Consider the following 19,119-nt stretch of genomic DNA (forward strand, 5'->3'; position numbering starts at 1 on the left):
AAGAGCAGTGTAGTGTGGACGGGTGCAGCGTTAAATCGATTTAACGCTGTTAAAATCGGTTTAACAGTGTAGTGTAGACCAGGCCTCAGTCACCTGGATTACTATATTCAGCTCTTGTTACTGTCTCAAAAAAACCCAAACAAATGAGAGATCCAGAAATAGGTGACAAAAATGAGGCTCAGAAAGACTTCCATACGAAGAGACTGAAAACACTAGACGTGTTCAATTGATAAAAAAATAACAAATGGAACGGAGAAGGTAAATCCTTGTTCTCTTGGCTTTACCTTTCTCATAATACTAGAACAGGGAAACAAATATAACATTGAAAGGCAATAAACCAAAACCCAAGGACAGGAAGTACTCCTTATACAGTGCATGATTAACCTGAGGAGTATATAGCTACCAGATTTTGAGGCCAAGAGTTGAGTAAAAAGTATAAGACCCTTACTAATGAGAACATCTACAATTGTTAGATGATCAAACTCTTGTACATCAGAGTGTAAGCCAGCAACATGCTGGTGTTCAGGAAGAAACTTCTGTGAATAGGCTGTTCTGTAATTGTCACTATGGGGCTACACGTTCCTCTGAAAACATGGTACTGATCACTATCAGAGATCGGATACTAGACTAGGTAGACCACTGGCCAGATTCAGCATGGCAATTTTTGTTAAGCATAAATGTAAGATTGGTAGCTATAAATGTTTTTTTGTAGCAAATGCTCTCAAAAGACCTTTACTACAGACAACATGCTGGTGAATTTTCCCAATGTCAGCTTTTATAACTTGTCTTTCTGTTTTCTTTCCCCACTCCCCATGTTCAGTGTCCTGACTTCAAACAGAAAGGACTTATTAGGCAGGTGTCATTTTTCATAAGTATTGAGACATGACATCACCTTGGGTACATGTAACTTGTACCATTATAATTTTTCAATTTCCTTCTTCTTAAAAGTGAAATTAGCTCACTTTATAATGGCCCATTTCACATAGCTACTTTTGAACTGGTGAACTTTTTGAACTGATAGTTTTAACGCTTTCAGAAGAAATCCATCTCCCCACTGATATCTAGTTAAACTCTGTTTCTTTGGGAAGGATCTTTTTTCAGTTGTTGTCTTAGCATCTTCCTCCATGGGAACTGTCAACATTTCCACTCCAAGGGTTCTTGCAGGTTCAGGGATTTCTAGAGAGTTCTGTTAAAAATGTACACTTCAGCAGATTGTCTTCTTACAAAAACACATAAAATTATCTTATATGGGTCTGGCAGTCAGACAACCATAGAACTTGTTACAACAGTACTTTTTATCAAGACCAAACAAAGTTCTTATTTTGTATATTAGTTTGCCAGTGTATTAATTAGTTTTTTCAAAAGCCAAGAGGAATTTATTCTATGACTATCTCAACAGTTTATAATCTTATTTCTATCAATCATAAACATTTATTACTGATAAAAACATGAGCCAAGATGTTGCTGGAGAATATATTTTATAGCTATCTTTTATAAATTATTCCATAGAAACCTTAAAAACAATGAGGAGTCCTTGTGGCACCTTAGAGACTAACAGATTTATTTGGGCATAAGCTTTCGTGGGCTAAAACACACTTCATCAGATGCATGGAGTGGAACATACAGTAGGCAGGTATATATACACGGCATATGAAAAGATGGGGAGTTGCCTTACCAAGTGGGGGGGGGGTCAGTGCTAATGAGCCAATTCAATTAAGGTGGAAGTGGGCTATTTTCAGTTGACAAGAAGGGGTGGAAATCACTTTTGTAGTGCTAATGAGGCCCATGTAAACAAGGTGGCCCTTTTCAAACAGTTGACAAGAAGGTGCGAGTACCAGCAGGGGTAAATTAGTTTTCATACTGACCCATCCACTCCCAGTCTTTATTCAGGTCTAATTTGATGGTGTCCAGTTTGCAAATTAATTCCAGTTGTGCAGTTTCTCATTGGAGTCTGTTTTTGAAGTATTTTTTGTTGAATTGCCATTTTTAAGTCTGAGTGTCCAGGGAGATTGAAGTGTTCTCCGACTGGTTTTCAGATGTTATAATTCCTGATTCAGATTTGTATCCATTTATTCTTTTGCATAGAGACTGTCTGGTTTGGCCAGCGTTCATGGCAGAGGGGCATTGCTGGCACATGATGGCATATATCACATTGCAGGTGATCGAGCCCCTGATGGTATGGCTGATGTGTTTAGGTCCTATGATGGTGTCCCTTTATTAGGCATATATACCTCTACCCTGATATAACACGACCCTATATAACACGAATTCAGATATAATGTGGTAAAGCAGTGCTTCGGGGGGGCAGGGCTGCGCGGTCCGGCAGATCGAAGCAAATTCAATATAATGCGGTTTCACCTATAACGCGGTAAGATATTTTTGCCTCCCAAGGACAGCGTTATATCAGGGTAGAGTTGTACTTATTTAAGAATAAATGGACACAAATCTGACCTCATTGTGTGTATATATACCTGCCTACTGTGTGTTCCACTCCATGCATCTGATGGAGTGTGTTTTAGCCCACGAAAGCTTATGCCCAAAAAAATTTGTTAGTTTCTAAGGTGCCACAAGGACTTACTGTTTTTGCTGATACAGACTAACATGGCTACTGTTCTGAAACCTGTCTCCATAGAAACCTGTTTGTCATTTAAGTTTGCAGAATATTTCCAATTTGTCTATATGCTGTTATAACATTTTATAAATTGAAAATCACTCTTAAAATCTCTTCTTCTTTAAATAAGAATTACATAACAAACTGTTTTGCCCTTTTGTGTGATGCAGTCTCAAAGGCTTAAAAAATTAGGTCTTCTCTGTTCATGCTGGAGAACTCAAGTTAGTTTCATCTTTAATACTAAAAATCTAATCTACTGTAATCTATTGTAGATGCAGAGAATGTGGAACGTGTGTTGTTCACTATCATCCAAGGAGCAGTGGACTATCCAGATCCTATTGCACAGAAAACATGTTTTATTATTCTTTCTAAACTGGTGGAGCTTTGGGGTAAGTTTGCGTTCGTATTCTGACAGCTTTATGATCAGTAATTGTTGGAAGGATAAAATCTGAACATTGCTTCTTTTTTTTTTTTTCTCCCCCCTCCCCGCAGGGGGCAAAGATGGACCAGTAGGTTTTGCAGACTTTGTATACAAGCACATTGTTCCTGCATGTTTCTTAGCACCTTTAAAACAAACTTTTGACTTGGCAGATGCTCAGACAGTATTGGTACGTACTATGAAATATTTATTTTAACATACACATGAAAACTTTTAGAAGTTGAAATATGCATATGACAAAGAATTGATTTGACTGATAAAACAAAAGCTTTCATTTATGTAAAACAATTATATTGGTCATTCTTTTGAGGGTGCCTAATTCTGCAGGTCCTCCTGCACTTAGAACTCAAGTTGATTTCAGTGAAAGATCTGCATGCAAACAACTGCAGGACAGAGTCTCTAACATAAATGTATGGCAGGGTGGCCAGCCTGAGAAGGAGCCAGGATTTACAGTGTACATTGCCAAAGAGCCACAGTAATACATCAGCAGCCCTCCATCAATTCCATGCACCCCCGTGCTCCCAGCACCTCCCACTCACCGGCAGACCCACTGATCAGTGCCTTCCTCTCGCTCCCTTCACCTCCCAACACAGCTGATTGTGGTGTGCAGGAGGCTGTTGGGGGGGAGAAGTGAGGGCATGGCAGGCTATGGGGAGGGGGTGGGAAGGGGTGGAGTGGGGGCAGGGCCTGTGGCAGAGCTAGGGGTTGAGCAGTGAGCACCCCCGGCACATTGGAAAGTTGGCAACTGTAGCTCCAGCGCCAGAGTCGGTGCCTGTACAAGGAGCCGCATTTTAACTTCTGAAGAGCCCCATGTGGCTCTAAAGCCACAGGTTGGCCACCCCGATGTATGATATTAACAAAAGTTAACATTCAATACTAGTTACTGATAAGAGTGTGTTTGAGTTGAAATCTTAAGGTTTTCTTGTGGTTTTTTTTTCCTCCACCCTGCAGGCTTTATCAGAATGTGCAGTGACATTAAAAACAATTCATCTCAAAAGGGTAAGGCTTGTAAAACTCTGTGTAAAACTAAATGCATCTCTTTAAAGGTGTTTCTTGGAATTAAATTAATCTCCAGAAGCTAGTAAGTGTCTCTATGTAGAGAGAAGAATAAGATTAATTCCAGGAGAGTTAACAGAAATCACTGACTGGAATGAATGTTGTGTTTAACTCCAGAAGTTTTGTTCCTCTTTATGTTGTTGTTGTTGTAAAACCTTTAAAGTTGTCACAAAATAGCTGAGTTTGTATGTTCAAAAATTACTATTTAAATAGATTTTAATCCAGTGGTGGTGAATTACTGTTACTCAGTAAAATAATTACACCAAGTGTGAGGGATCTGTGGTTTTGAAAGAGTTATATTCTTTGGAAGATCTCTTCACTTAAAGTAGCCTCATGCTGTAAAGTCACTAAAAATGGCATGTTCTTCTTTCAGTGTTTGCGCATGTCCATTCCATGTTAGTTGTATGCATGTTGTGTGCATCATCGCCAGATTTTCTCCCCTCAGTATTATCTGTTGGGCCAACTCTAGTGTCCTCTGGTGCTATGTGCTTATGCACCAGTATAAGGGGCACTGCTGGCCCCACACCCTCTCAGTTCCTTCTTACCACCTGTGACAGTCGATGGAACAGCTCCTCTTCCTTCAGCAAGGTGTTATTCAGTGGGTTTATTAGTCTGTTCAGTAGTAGCATAAACAGAGTAAGTAGTATTAGTGCAGATAGTCCCCCTCTCTTAGCATAAAGGGACTCTCTTCGCTGCTGGGGCTAGGCATGTGCCTTCTGTGGCAAGCCTGTGCTGGTGAGTGAGCCGCATTCCCGTTGACTGAAATATCTGCGAGAGGCTCACATATATGAGTGCTGCGAAATCTGTCAGGACTTCACATCTTGTACAAAGAAAGGCTAGACTGAGAGCTAGTCTTCCGAACACCTCAGCTTTGGTGCAAAGAGCCCCTCCGGCACTGCATGTTTCTCCGCACCATTCTCCATCTCCAGTGCTGAGAAAGAAGCATAAGAAACAGCAGTCCAAGAGAGGATGCCTCCCCAGTGTTGAACAAGGACAAATGGGGATGGCAGCAGAGTGTGTCGCGCATCAGGCCACTTCTCTGCCTTTAGCGGCACTGTCAACTCCACGCCACTCGCAGGGGTCTGGTGTGGGGGGACCTGCTGACACCAAGAAGTCATCACAGCGCCAACCACCTGGAGGCCTTTGCAGTCCCTGATGACTTACTATCACTTCCAGTACCCCTGACCCCGATGGCACAACCAGCAGATCTGATGAGCATGACTAGCAGAAGGGAGCATGGGGCTCCGAGCTTGTACTTGACACTGGGGCCCTCTATCATCTGTGAGGTCTGGCACTGGTCCCTGGACCCTCAGCACCGACAGGAGGATGCTTCTTCGGAGTTGGAGGTGAAGTCCTACACCCAGTCTAAGCCTCCATTGCTGCCCATCCTACATCCTGCTGGGCCCCCATGCAGACCCCCACATTAGTACCTGGCCTGGAGGACAGTGGCCGATGCAGGTCCAGTGGCCGTTCTGAAATCTGTGGGGATTTCTCCTGTACAGGGACTGCCATCCTATTGGTCCTACTCAGTTGCATCTGAGAGGAAGGCCCATGTACTGCTCCGCTCAGCACCTGACCCCAGCTCCAGTACCAACATGCAAGATGTGGGCCCAGGGGACATAATGAGGACAGAAGAAGAGGAGGAAACTCCCCCTCTGGCTCACACCTCTTCCTTCTCCCCAGATGAGGGAGGAGCTGAGCAGTTCGCTGCTGCAAGATGACTTTAGAGCCCATCAGGAGCTTCTAAAGAGGATAGCTACTAACTTAGGGCTAGAGGTCAAGGTACTCAAGAAATCTTCACATAGCCTCATTGATATTTTGGCTGCAGCAGCCCCATCTAAAGTGATCCTACCCATTAATGATGCTGCTATGGGTTCAGTCAGAGCCCAATGACAGACCCCATCTTCTCTCCCTCCCAGCTCCAAACAGGGTAGAGAAGAAATGCTATGTACCAACAAAGGGATATAAATACTTATATTCTCACTCCTCTCCCAGGTCCCTCGTGGTTTCAGGCCAATGAGAGGGACAGACAAGACCAGACAAGTGCTACCCCCAAGCAGAAGGACTCAAAAAAGCTACACCTGTTGAATAATTTTTTCTGACAAACTGGCGAGTTACAGCTTTGTATTTCTAACTAACAAGCCCTGCTTGGGAGGTACGATTACAATATGTGGGACTGTATGGTGACGTTTAAAGACTCCAGGCAAGAATTTTCCACCCTCTTAGAGGAAGGAAATACCATAGCCAGAGCCTCACTCCAGCTGGGCCTGGTTGCAGCCAATGGGGCAACCAGAACGATGGCTTCCACAGTGGTCATGGGAGTAGTGCTCATGGCGTCAATTCTCAGGGCTCCTATTGGCAGTTCAACAACTGATCCAAAACCTCCCATTCGAGGGTATTTCTCTTCTCTCAGAGCAAACAGACACAAAGCTTGTTCAGAGCAAGTCCGCCAGGTCTTGCTAAGTAGTAGGGAGCCATCTACTAGAGCTACTTACCTGGCCAAGTGGAAACATTTCTCAGTATGGTCTTCGCAATGAGGTCTTTCTCCAACTCGGTCTTCCCTTCAGTCTGTACTGGAATACCTGCTCCATCTGAAACAACAAGGTCTGGCCCTCGAATATATCCAGGTACACCTAGCAGCGATCTGAGCCTTCCACCCTCTGGTGAACTGCAAGTTAGTCTTGTCACATGAGATGTCCATACGCTTTCTTAAAAGCTTATAAAGGCTTTACCCTCAAATTTGCGAGCCAATGTGGGATTTAAACCTGATCCTTTCAAGACTCACAAGCCCTCCCTTTGAGCTGCTAGCATTGTACCTTCAGCCATGGGTACCTTCTGGGGAGGCTAGCCCTGGTTCCACCCCTTGCTCCCTCTCCCCTCAGGTGGAGGAGCACTGAGCCGCCCTGAGACACTCCCTCACCCTCCCACCCAGAGGAGCCCTCAGACATACCCTGCGGCTGGAGCCCCAAGACACACACGAGACCCCGTTCCTCCCCTCAGCTGCAGGAGCCTTGAAGCCAGCTGAAGCCCTGAGACACACCCCCCCACCCCCACCCACACACACACCTGCCCAGAGGAGCCCTCAGCTGACAGGAGCCCTGAGCACCCATGCCCAGAGTCCCAGGCCAGCTGCAGCTGCACTATGCCATGCCTCCCCTCCCTAGATCCCAAGCCGCCCACAGAAGAGCATGCGTCTCTCTTCTCTGGAAGAAGCTTTTGTTATGCCCCATGCGGGTTCCGGGGCGGCTGAGGAGGCAGTAGCACATACTGCCTCCTCAACCGCCTGGAACCTGCATGGGGCATAATAAATCAAAAACTTTCCCCCCAAACCGCCCAACTGGGGATCCGGTGGCTGCAGCTCAGCCTCCCCATACCTATTATACTCACTGCCCATGCCTTCTGCTATTTCTCTCCTGGAAGGTCGCCTTCCTGCTAGTGATTATCTCAGCCAGAAAGGTCTTGGAAATCAGGGTCCTTACATCAGAACCACCATACAGAGTGTTCTTTAAGACAAGGTTCAACTGTGCCCCCACTTGGCCTTCCTTCCAAAGGTGATTTTTCTTCCAAAGGTGGTTCCATAGTAACCAGGCCATTTTCCTGCCAGTTTTCTTCCCAAAACTGCACAAGAATTCAGAAGAGCAGCTGCTTTACTCATTGGACATTAGACATACAGTAGCCTTCTGTACTGAGAGGATCAAGCTGTTCTGTAGATTTGTAAAATTCTTTGTGCCAATAGCAAAAGGAGGGAGGGATAGCTCAGTGGTTTGAGCATTGGCCTGCTAAACCCAGGGTTTGTGAGTTCAGTCCTTGAGGGGGCCATTTGGGGATTGGTCCTGCTTTGAGCAGGGGGTTGGACTAGATGATCTCCTGAGGTCCCTTCCAACCCTAATAATCTATAATTCTATGAGATGCCTACCGGTCTCAGCCCAGAGAATCTCATCTTGGATAACCTCCTGTATTCGGGCGTGCTACAAGCAAACAGGCAGCCCACTTCCTGCTTTCTTGACAACTCATTCGATGAGAGCTCAGGCCTCATCAGCGGCATTTCTGACCCAGGTCCTGATCCAAGATATCTGCAAGGCTGCAACCTAGTTGTCAGTGCATACCTTCTCCGTTCACTACACCATCACCCAGCAGGCTCGAGATGATGCCAGGTTTGGGAGAGCAGCACTGCAATCCGCATCTCCATGAATTCTGAGCCCACCTCCTTGGTACTGCTTGCGAGTCACCTAATGTGGGATGGATACGACCAAGCACTCGAAGAAATAATGGTTACTACCCTTTCCGTAAGTAGTGGTGTTGTGTTGTTTGTGTCCATTCCATGGCCTGCTCTCTTACGCTTTTGTTGGAGTTAGCCAGCAAGAAGGAAGTGAGAGGAGTGTGGGGCCAGCAGCGCCTCCTTATACTGATGCATAAGCGCGCGGCACCAGAGGGTGCTGGAGTCGGCCCAACAGATACTGAGTGAAAAATGTCTGGCAACAGTGCATGCAGCACGTGCACACCTAATGTGGAATGGACATGAGCAACAAATCTTTATGAGCAACAGTTATGGAAAGGTTATTAACTTTTTTTTCTTGACAGATTTATGTATTCAGTGTCAGATACGCAGGTTTTAGTGACTAAAATAAGCTTTTACTATTTGTTACTTTTGTTCACGATGCTGCAAAGCCAACATAGATATGTGAGAATTATCTAGATTCTACTTTATACCTCACAAACAAAATTGTGTACTAAGTTCCAACTACAGGGCTAATAACTGGTGCTTGTACAAACCCATTTGATTCTTTTTGCCTCTTCTAGATGGCAGATTGAATTCTTGTTCTTGAACATAGGGAGGTACCTGATAAACACTGAAAAAATATCCTAGTGAATTGGAGGCACCTTTTTTGGTAAATGGCCACGAAATCCCTGGTAATATTATATTTATATGCCATTTGCCCTAATAAAACAGCATAAATTTAGATGGTGTGGCAAATTGCCGGTACTGTTATGCTGGTTCTCGCACTCTGTCTTCTTTGGGGAAGGTTCAGGGCACCATTGCTTGCCTCTGAACTGGTATTTTAATTACCCCACTAGTGTCCTTGAGGAGAGGAGTGGAGAGGGAGGGACCTGGGTCTGCCCTCTTCTCCAGGTCCAACCCAGGGGCCCTGAGGTTGGATCAGGGGGAACCACGGGGCTCAGGCACACCCACACACACACACCCACCTAAAGACACACCAGCACCACCTCCCTCCCCCAATAACATCCTCAATCCCCAAATCCCACCAAACAACACCAACCCCCGGCACCAAACCCAAGTACTTACCTTCCCATGTTTCCGCTCGCCCCACAACCCTCACCAAGCACCAAATATTCAAGCCCTTAGATCCCCCACAATAACACCTTCTACACAAGACTACCAATACCCAGCCCCTCCTCACCGATAGGACAGGGCCAATAATACCTATCCCCCACACTGAACCTACCAGTCCAAAACCTCCACGAGACCAAACCTAAAGCCTACCCAAAAAAAAGCCGCCAGCCTCACAGCCCTCACCAACAACTGAGCGGCACTAAGAACACAACAACCGTCTTTTAAGTGCTCAACACCAAGGGGTTGGGCTACTTGGGACGAGAGGCAGTGCGTCGCGATAGGCCATCAGCGTGCCATGTTGGCTTCCAGCCTCTATGCTGGACCCGAAAAATGGAAAGGCGCAGAGAGAGGAATCACCTCGTCACTCTGGCATTCCTCTCCTTGTTCCTGTGCATCCACTGGAGCGGGGCGTGGTCTTTCAACGAGGGTAAACCGCCACCAGGAGATAGTAGCGGAGAGTCTCCATAGCCCATTTTATCGCCAGACATTCCTTTTCGACAACAGCGTACTTTTGTTCCTGGGGAGGAGCTTTCCGGCTGAAGGTACAAGATGGGGTGCTCCTCTTCCCCTACCATCTGGGAAAGGACGGCACCGAGCCTCACCTCCGAGGCATCCGTTTGTAGGATGAATTCCTTCTCGAAGTCTGGGGCTATGAGTACTGGATGGCAGCATAGGGCTGTCCGTAAAATCTGCAAATGCTTCTTCTGTCGCATCAGTCCACTTTACTATCTCGGGGCCCGAGCTTTTATCAGATCCGTCAATGGCCCTGCTCTTGTGGCGAAATGAGGGATGAATCTCCAATAGTATCTACTATCCTAAAAATGCTCTGACCTGCTTTTTTGCGAATGGTCGAGGCCAACCTTGTATTGCCTCCACTCCATTTGTTTACCAAACCTCTCCCCTACTACATGCCCGAGGTATCTGGCTCAGCTAGTCCTATCACGCACTTGAGAGGGTTAGCAGTGAGACTGGCCTTTCGCAGGGTGTCCAGCACTGCTTCCACTTTTTTAGGTGTGTTTCCCAGTCAGGGCTATGTATGACTATGTCGTCTAGATAGGCGGCGCCATACTGGCATGGGGTGTAATAAACTTATCCATAAGTCTTTGGAATGTTGCAGGGGCCCCATGGAGTCCTGAAAGGGAGGACAGTGTATTGAAACAGCCATCGGTGTAGAGAAAGGCAGTCTTTTCCTTGGCCTTGGGGGAATTTGCCAATATCCTTTGGTCAGATCCAGAGTGGTTAGGTATCGGGCCTTGCCTAACTGATCAGCTAGCTCATCAATGTGCATGGTATCGGGTAGGCATCGAAGTGGGATACTTCATTCAATTTCTGGAAGTCATTACAAAACTCAGGGTGCCATCAGGCTTGGGACTAGGACGATCGGACTGGACCACTGGCTGTGGATTCTTCAATGACCACCGAGTTCCAGCATCTTCAAGTTTCCATCCTAATTTCTTCCCTTTTAGCTTCCGGTATTCGGTATGGTCTTATCGTCACCCTTACTCTGGGGCTGGTGACAATATGATGTTGGACTGGTGTCATTGGCCCGGTTGTGTACAGAATGTCCTGGTTCCGGTGGATCATTTCAATGACTTCTGTTCGTTGTTTCTGGGTTAATTCAGGAGATATCTTTACCTGTCCCTGTGGGTCGTCTGTCTGAGGTAGAGCTCCTCGAATGACCAGACACGTCTCTCTGTCATGCCAGGGCTTCAGTAAGTTGATGTGTGGTAGATTTGCTCTGGCTTTCGGCGGTCTGGTTGTCTAACCTTATAGTTCACTTCCCCAATGGCTTCCACTATCTCATGATGGTCCATGCCAGCTGGCTAGAAGATTTTGCTTTCTGCTGTCGGTACTAACACCATCACCTGTTCCCCCAAGCTGAAATCTCCGTACTTTTCGCCACGGTTGTAATATGTCGCTGGGCCTCTTGTGCTTTTTCCAAATGTTCCCGTACTATCGGGGTTACTCAAGTTATTCGCTCTCTCATCTGTGTCACGTGCTCAAATGACATTGCTTTTCCTGGGTTGGGTTGTTCCTCCCAATCTTCCTTGGCGATATCTAATATCCGCGTGGGTGGCGTCCATATAATAGTTCAAAGGGAGAAGAACCCGTGGACGCCTGGGGGACTTCCGTATAGCGAACATTAGATACGGTAGAAGGTATCCCAGTCTTTTCCATCCTGTGCTACCACCTTCGGATCATACTTTTAAGGTACGATTAAATCGCTCAGACCAGTCCATCTGTTTGTGAGTGGTAGACTGAGGTCCGTATGGCCTGGATGCGGAGCAGGGCACAAGTCTTTCATTAGTTTTGACATGAACGGGGTTCCCTGGTCTGTCAGGATCTCCTTAGGGATGCCCACTCTGGCGAAAAACCTGTAGTAGTTCTTTGCTATTGCCTGGATGTGGGTTTCTTAAAGGAATGGCCCGTGGATACCCGTGGCATAGTCAAGGATGACTAGTACGTTTCGGTGGCCCGTGCCTATTTTTCTAATGGGCCCACTATGTCCATGGCTATCCTCTCGAAAGGGACGTCAATAATAGGCAAAGGTAAACTAATGGGGCCCGCAAGTGAGGTCGGGGGCTATGCAACTGGCATTCAGGGCAGGAGGCACAATAGTGCGGCTGGACTTCCTGCGCGTATCCTGGCAATAAAACCTTCTTAGGATTCTATCCAGTGTCTTGTCTACCCTAGTATGCCCCAAATAGATGACTGTGAGCTAACTCTAGTACTGCCTTATGTGTTTCCTGGGACTAAAGAGTTGCTCTAAGACTTCTTTTCCCTTGGTATTTGCTCTATCCTGTAACAAAGATCGCGTTTGAGCACATAATATGGCCTTGGGCCTTTGATTTTTCCTTCCACAGGGGCACACCATTTACTTACACTCGACTCCTCCCTCACGTTCGCATATTATGGATCTTTGGGCCTGGTCCTGCCCAAAGGTCTCATGTGCAGTACGAACTGACCTAAAAATTCTAGGGGGTCTATTTCTACTCTTCCCCTGGGGTGCTCCCACTTGGCTAGGAACCGCCGTCCGAGTCTTCCTTGGCCTGAATCATTTCCTGGTCTCCTGAGCGGGTTCGCCTACCCACAAGGGAAGTTTTTTGATTCGCTGCTAGAATCCTGGTCCCTAACCTTTATCTGCCCTTCATTTCTCACCTAGACCTTTCGGGGTTTTCCAGGGGATGAGAATAACTCTCTGGAGCAAATTCGGCAAAACACTGGGGTGAGGCTATCTGTAGTTTGCCTCTGTCTCACGCCTGGGGCGTTGCTACCCTCCCCTGGCTCTATCGGGTAAAGTAAGGCTTTTCAAACCCGGGGAAGTCTCCTCCAATCAAAACAGGAGCGGTTGTCTCTGGCTCTAATGGGAGTAGGTTCCCGGAGTTTTATAGTGGGAAGTTGGGGACGATGCGCTGGTGTATCTGATTTCCCATAGAATTGTAGGTATTCACAGTGCTGTACGCATTTATGTGTTTTGGCGAGTTAGTTGTCTGTCAGTTTCCCGGACGATGAACAGATCTATTAGCTTTCTTTAATTATTTTAAGGTCTGGTAATCCTGTGAGGTCTTGGTGAACCCTAACCCGGGCCGATAAGAACTTGCTGTAATCAGATCACTGCCATATGGTTCTTCTTGTGGGCGCATTTGGCCTTCTATATGCCAATCCAAATACATAAAACGTGGCCCCTTTTCCCGGTGTACACCTGCCTGGGGCTGTTTTGCCGCCAAGACGCCCCTCTCTTCACAAACCCCAGGTTCCTTACTGGGCTCTCAGAGCCATTCTCGGTGTCTTCCTCCCAGGTTACAGTTCTCGTCTCATAGTTCTCAACAGTCCAGGGCTGGTTTCGGGTTGGTTTACCTGGATTAGCCTTGTGTTCCCCGCTGGGTCTGAACAGTTCGCGGGCTGCCAGTGTACTTTCCACGAGGGGAGGACAAACTCGCATCATAAGGTGAGCATTTATAAATTAAGGCTCGCCAATACGAGACCTGGTGGTAGCCCCCTCATCTACATACCGGTTCCAATCCCAATGACACGCTCTCATCTTTCAGCTAAAGGCCTCTGAGGGCGCCAGCCATTTCGTCGGAGATCGGTGGATCAGGTCAACAATTGTAATCGGAGGTGGCTCCTTACGTCCTCCGTAATCGCACTCATGGAACTCAGGGCTCGCGTGCGTATTATCTGAACATGGACAGGATATCTGCTTTAGCTGGGAATAATCTGCTGCAGCATATCAGAGTAGACTTTCTGGTTCCACACAGGAAGGGGAGAACCTAGCATTGATTCGGGCAGGCCTCCCGAGGTCTTGCTCTCGAAAGCCAGGAGATATCTCCATCAGCTCCCGTGTATTTTCTGTAGGCATGTAGCCGTATGGTCCGGTCCTTTCACAGTTGCGAATCTGCCTCATAAGGGTTCATTGGCTTACGCAGGTCTTCAGGCAGGGGCTCGGTTCTGGCAGTTGACGAGGCAGCCGATGATGGTCCCTGCTGCATCGGAGGTCGCCTCTTTGGCGGTTTGTTGGAACCGGGTACCTCTGCTGGGCACGGGGCTTGTATAAGGACTGACAGTTCATCTAGGATGGAGGTGTTGCCTACCTGGACTATAGTCACGCACAGATATCCACCTGACACCAATGTGCAAAATGGCAGTACTGTATGCTGGGTATCAGCACCTCTCTCTCTTTGAGGAAGGTTGTGTTCATTTTGTTGCTCTGAACGGTATTTTAATTACTCACTAGTGTTTGAGGAGGGGAGTGGGGGAGTGAGAGGGAGGGACCTGGGCCGCCCTCTCTCCAGGTCCCAACCCAGGGGCCCTGAGGTTTGTGGTGAACCACTGAACTAGCAGTTCCTTCCTGGTTACTCCATCTCCTGCCCTTCAGCTTGTGAAGGGCTTCTTGCCCTCTTCTATACAAGCCAGATCCCCTTACCTAGGTTTTTTTGGATTTCTCAGCCCTCAGCACTCCTCCAAACTTTCCTTTTGTCTCTCTTCAAAACTCTTCTCTTCTATCCTCTCTTCTCTCTCCTCTTCTCTTCTCTTTTCTCCTACTCCTTCAACTGCTCTCTGCTCCAGTCCCACACTGTCTGATTGAAGCAGGGTTTTATCACATGACCTGGCTACAGGTGCTCTATTGGTTCAGGTGCTCTAGTTAATCTATAGCAAACCTTCCTCCCCTTGCAGGGAATAAGGCTCCCTGCTAACACTCTCCTGCTGCCCTCTGGCCATGCTGTATCACAATGGTTATTACAGAGATGACTACTAGCCATCAGTCTCTAGGAGTACATCTGGGTGCTGAATTTCTCAATCATTGTGAAACCAATGAGTTTTGTCATTAGTGAAAGCAGTAACTTAAGGTGTAGCTAGAGTGTGGTAAATGTGCTGGCATATATTTCCTCTTAATGCTGCACACTTCTGAGTTGTGAAGTATGACAAAACGGAGGCCCTAAGGTCCATCTAGTTAAATTGGCTAGCATAACATTTGACTTTCATTACTCTTGCAGTTTTAATTCAGCCAGGTTTCTTTTTAAAAGCATATGTTTTATTCTGTGCAACAAATAAAAGTAAAATATAATGGGGTTCTTAACTTTTTAACTAATGCTGAAATGTGGAGAAATCTTTTACTTTACAATAACTTATAATTAAGGTTAAGATTTTGTCATGGTTCTTTTTAGTAAAAGTAATGGACAGGTCACAGGCAATAAATAAAAATTCATGGAGCCGTGACCTGTCCTTACTTTTATTAAAATTAACGGGGGAAGAGAGGGCTGGGGGGTGGGGGAAGGAATGACAGTGGGAGCCCTATGGGATACGGCAGCCCCATTCCCACCACTGTGGGTCAGGGGAGCACAGCCCGGGCTCCGGCACTGGCAAAAGGAGTTGGGGGGATGTGTGGCCCTGGCTGCTAGGAGGGGGTGGGCAGCCCTGGTTTTGGTCCCACCACTGACAGCTGAAGTCAAGGAAGTCCAGTATAGTCTCAGAATCTGGGTCCTCAATGACTAAATTGTATCCTTACTTAAACATTTGCTACTTGGAGTACTATTGTTGTTACTGATACCTTCTCCATGAAGGGCCAGAACTAACTAACTCTTCTTAAAACTACCTTATGTACCCTAAAACATATCCCTAATGGCTTGTATTGTTAATTTGTAAGGCTACATTTGTCCAAGCAAAACTGTGGTTTGATATCTTTTCCAGGGCCCTGAATGCATTCATTATCTTCAGCAAGAATATCTGCCTTCACTGCAGGTAGCTCCTGAAATAATCCAGGTAGGAACCTTTTCTAGTTGGTATTTCAAATATTTAAAAGTGAAAACTGAAGACAATACCAAAAGTTGTGTTGGTAAGCTTAATTTCTCCTGTTGCATTTCACTAAAACACACAATTGCTATGTAGTACTACAACAACATGACAAAAACAATAACATTATTAAAATTAGGGATGTAAATATTGGTTAAAGTTAACCGGTTAAACAATTAAAGTTGTATCATTTAATTGGTTAACCATTAACCGAGGTAGTTCCGTGGGGCCTGGTATAGCATGGCTGGGGTTAATGGTTAAGTTTGGTTAACCGGTAAGCCTAATGCTTACTGTTTAACCTTTTACATCCCTAATTAAAATACAGCATACAGGAAAACCATCCACAAGTTGGCAGTACAAATACTGACTCAGTGTTGTTAAACTCAGTGATTTAAAGCCTTATCTCAGAAAATGGCTGTCATTAGATCCTCAGGCCAGTGTAAAAGATTAATTATAGTCATGCAGCCAGCTTTCCAAAACAAACTGAGTGGAAACTTATTTACATGGAGAACTGAAGCAAAAGATATATGTCTGAAACCAATAATCAAAGTATTTTGATACCTGCAAAGTGTTAACATTTGTTTTTGTGAAGATATTTGCCTAGAAATCAGCAACAGAAAAAATATTTTAGCCCCTTTAGAGTTGCCCAGGTGTCATCTTAGTATGCTTTGTCTAATTCTGCCCTCAGAGATACTGATGTATACTTAGGGAGCACAAGTACTTCTAAGTATTATTTTTGTTGAGTATTTGTGAACGTTTCCACAGTCCAAATCTCTGGAGTAAAAACTATGTAGCTATAGATCTTATTACAAGTGTTAGTCCAGTTTAAGTGACTACCATATTGGTAGTAAAAATAAACATTTCGTAGCTGTCATTTCTTTTTAATTAGACTTAAATCTGAGAAATTAAAGTACAAGGAATTTTGATTTTATAAAAATGCGTACAGAAATATTTTTTATATTAAAGATTGCTAACTTTAATGTTTGGATTTTCTGTAGTGTTTTTGGTCTTTTACATTACAATCATTCTTGCACTTAAAAATAGACAAGAGATATATAGTGTTTTCAGCAATGAAAGTGTTTTTTTTTTCAAGCTTGATTGTTTCAACAGTTAATGTGATTAGGGCATTTTAAAAGGTACACTGAATGTTATCTGGGTGAATTAGTTTGATGTTGAGTGCCAAGAGGATTTCAATTCTGATCTGTGAGTCAATTTGGAGGCTGAAGTGGTCAGACCTGCTTCTTTGGAAGATAGTATTTACAGTTGCAGTGTGACTTAAATTGTGAAACTAGTTGACTTTTAACAGCATAAATAATACTTGTGTGATAATTTATACTAAAAGATAAAGGAAGGCTTCTTACATATCCATATGCTACCCTTTGATCTAAGGTTCTAATTGCTTTGTCAGGAATTGTGCCACAGTGAGGGCGGAATGACTCTTTATCTTGAAATTCTCATATTAGCAATACTTAACACATGTAGTGCTTTGCATGTGCAAGTACTGTACAAAATTAGGGAGGTAGGTGTTATCCTGATTTAACTTTTAAGGAGAAACAGAGGAGATAACACAACTGCAGTGCCATGAGTCATGTAAAGGCAAGTTTAGAGCCACGGACCTCCTGACTTCAGTTCTCCAATCTATACTTACGTTATCGTTCAAAATGTAAAATGGGTTGCTAAAAACTGTAAACATCTGTTCTCCTCTGAAGCATATCTGAGGGTAGCCAAAACCTATGATTCATCCTTACTGGCCAGTAAAATGCATAGTTTACTACTTCTTTTAAAGGGGAGGGGAAGCACAGTGGGGAAAATATGAACTTCAGTTCTGTGGCTGAAATGTAAACGTCTGTTACTCATTGCATCTCAAGCACTTGTATTGTTTATCCATCTAGCTACAATGTATTTCAGTGTTAATTCTCATTGCTCATTTACAGGAGTTTTGTCAAGCACTTCAGCAGTCTGATGCTAAAGTTTTTAAAAATTACTTAAAGGTAAGTTTAAATTCAGTGTTTCCTTATTAAAGTGGTACATATTTCACTGAGTTATGGTAGTGATTTGAAGGCAAGTGAGAACATATCTCTGGTGCTCTAACGTAACAAAATGATTCTATATTAAATTGTCATTTGATTTCTTTGGTAATATATCCAATGAGATGGTATCCATTTGGCCTATATAAGCAAACTGATAACTTGGACAGAAAGGGCATAACTGGCTTGGTTCTAAAATATGTATGATAATACTTATCTTCATCATAACTGGTCTATACTGCAAAAAAATTTGAGCACCACCATCAATAGATTTTTAGATGGAACCACTTCTGTGTTGAGCTTCAGGGAGACAATCAGTCCCCTCAGATTAATGTGCACATATTAGTGTAAAGACATTAAACCTAACCATACTATGAATATGTATAATCTGTATTTCCTGAAGCTTTAGCAAGGCTTGTATATAAATACTATTGTTTTTGTTTTGTGTTTTTTTGTTTTAAACAGGTATTCTTTCAAAGAGCAAAGCCCTAAGGAAAATACTGGAATCCCCTGTTCCATAATCAGGAACTCCAGTTATTTATACAAATGCTAACATTTTGTGCCATTCAAACTGGTTTTGTTTTTAAAGATGTTGCTTTCTGCTTACATCAGTAAATATTTTAGTCTTTGGAAAAATGCAAATGAATATGCATCGCTTCTGTGTCTCATTAGATACACTTAAGGTATGTGACAACTGTGTCTCATTAGATACATGTAAGGTATGTGACAACGTGAGAAGTTGCCTGCATGCCTATTCCAACCCTTTTACTTTGTGTAGGATGGCTTCAGTTTATGCTGTAACACATACAGCAGTAAAATACCTGACTTTTTTATTTTCAAAATAAAAAAATATGAAAATCTAAGACCATAGCAGTGGTTATTAAACTGTGTACATTTTTAAAGATACTGAGTAAAAAATGTTTTCATGAGACTTGAATTTCATTTGTTCATATATGGTGACATGAAAAATAAAACAATCAAACTCATTTTTGTAGATAGTCATTTCATTGAAATTGTCTTAATGCTAAAGTGTATATTCTACAAAACACAGATTGGTTTAATAAATTATGATTAAAAATAGGAACCTGTTCTACTTTTTTATAAATAAATTTTATGTAGTGAAAAAGTACAGGTTTCTGACTCTTTGTGTTGCATCTTTAGGTGTTACAATGTTCTGCAGCTTAGTGATTGTATTAGTTTTGAGCAAGAAATAGGAATTCTGTTGGTACTTTGATACAGTGCTATGGTCAATTAGGATGTTTACTGTCCTGTATGTAGATGAACCAAGCAAAATTTGCATTTATTACAATATGTTTGATTTGTACCAATGGCTTGTGCCTCC

The 19,119-nt window shown here is 44.2% G+C and overlaps 1 protein-coding gene across 1 annotated transcript in view; it reads left to right on the top strand.

Annotated features, from left to right (window-relative positions):
• The window catches only part of XPOT (exportin for tRNA), an 86,826-nt gene extending 67,969 nt beyond the window's left edge, over positions 1-18,857 (top strand). The window contains 7 exon segments of the mRNA XM_075063460.1: positions 2,884-3,000; positions 3,104-3,219; positions 4,002-4,049; positions 15,649-15,720; positions 17,685-17,741; positions 18,243-18,460; positions 18,497-18,857. Of these exon segments, the coding sequence (XP_074919561.1) occupies positions 2,884-3,000; positions 3,104-3,219; positions 4,002-4,049; positions 15,649-15,720; positions 17,685-17,741; positions 18,243-18,269 (437 nt within the window). The 3' untranslated portion in view covers positions 18,270-18,460; positions 18,497-18,857.
• Positions 18,858-19,119: the final 262 nt, after the last annotated feature.

Source organism: Chelonoidis abingdonii, chromosome 1, assembly GCF_003597395.2.
Source record: "Chelonoidis abingdonii isolate Lonesome George chromosome 1, CheloAbing_2.0, whole genome shotgun sequence".
Taxonomy (NCBI): Eukaryota; Metazoa; Chordata; order Testudines; family Testudinidae; genus Chelonoidis; species Chelonoidis abingdonii.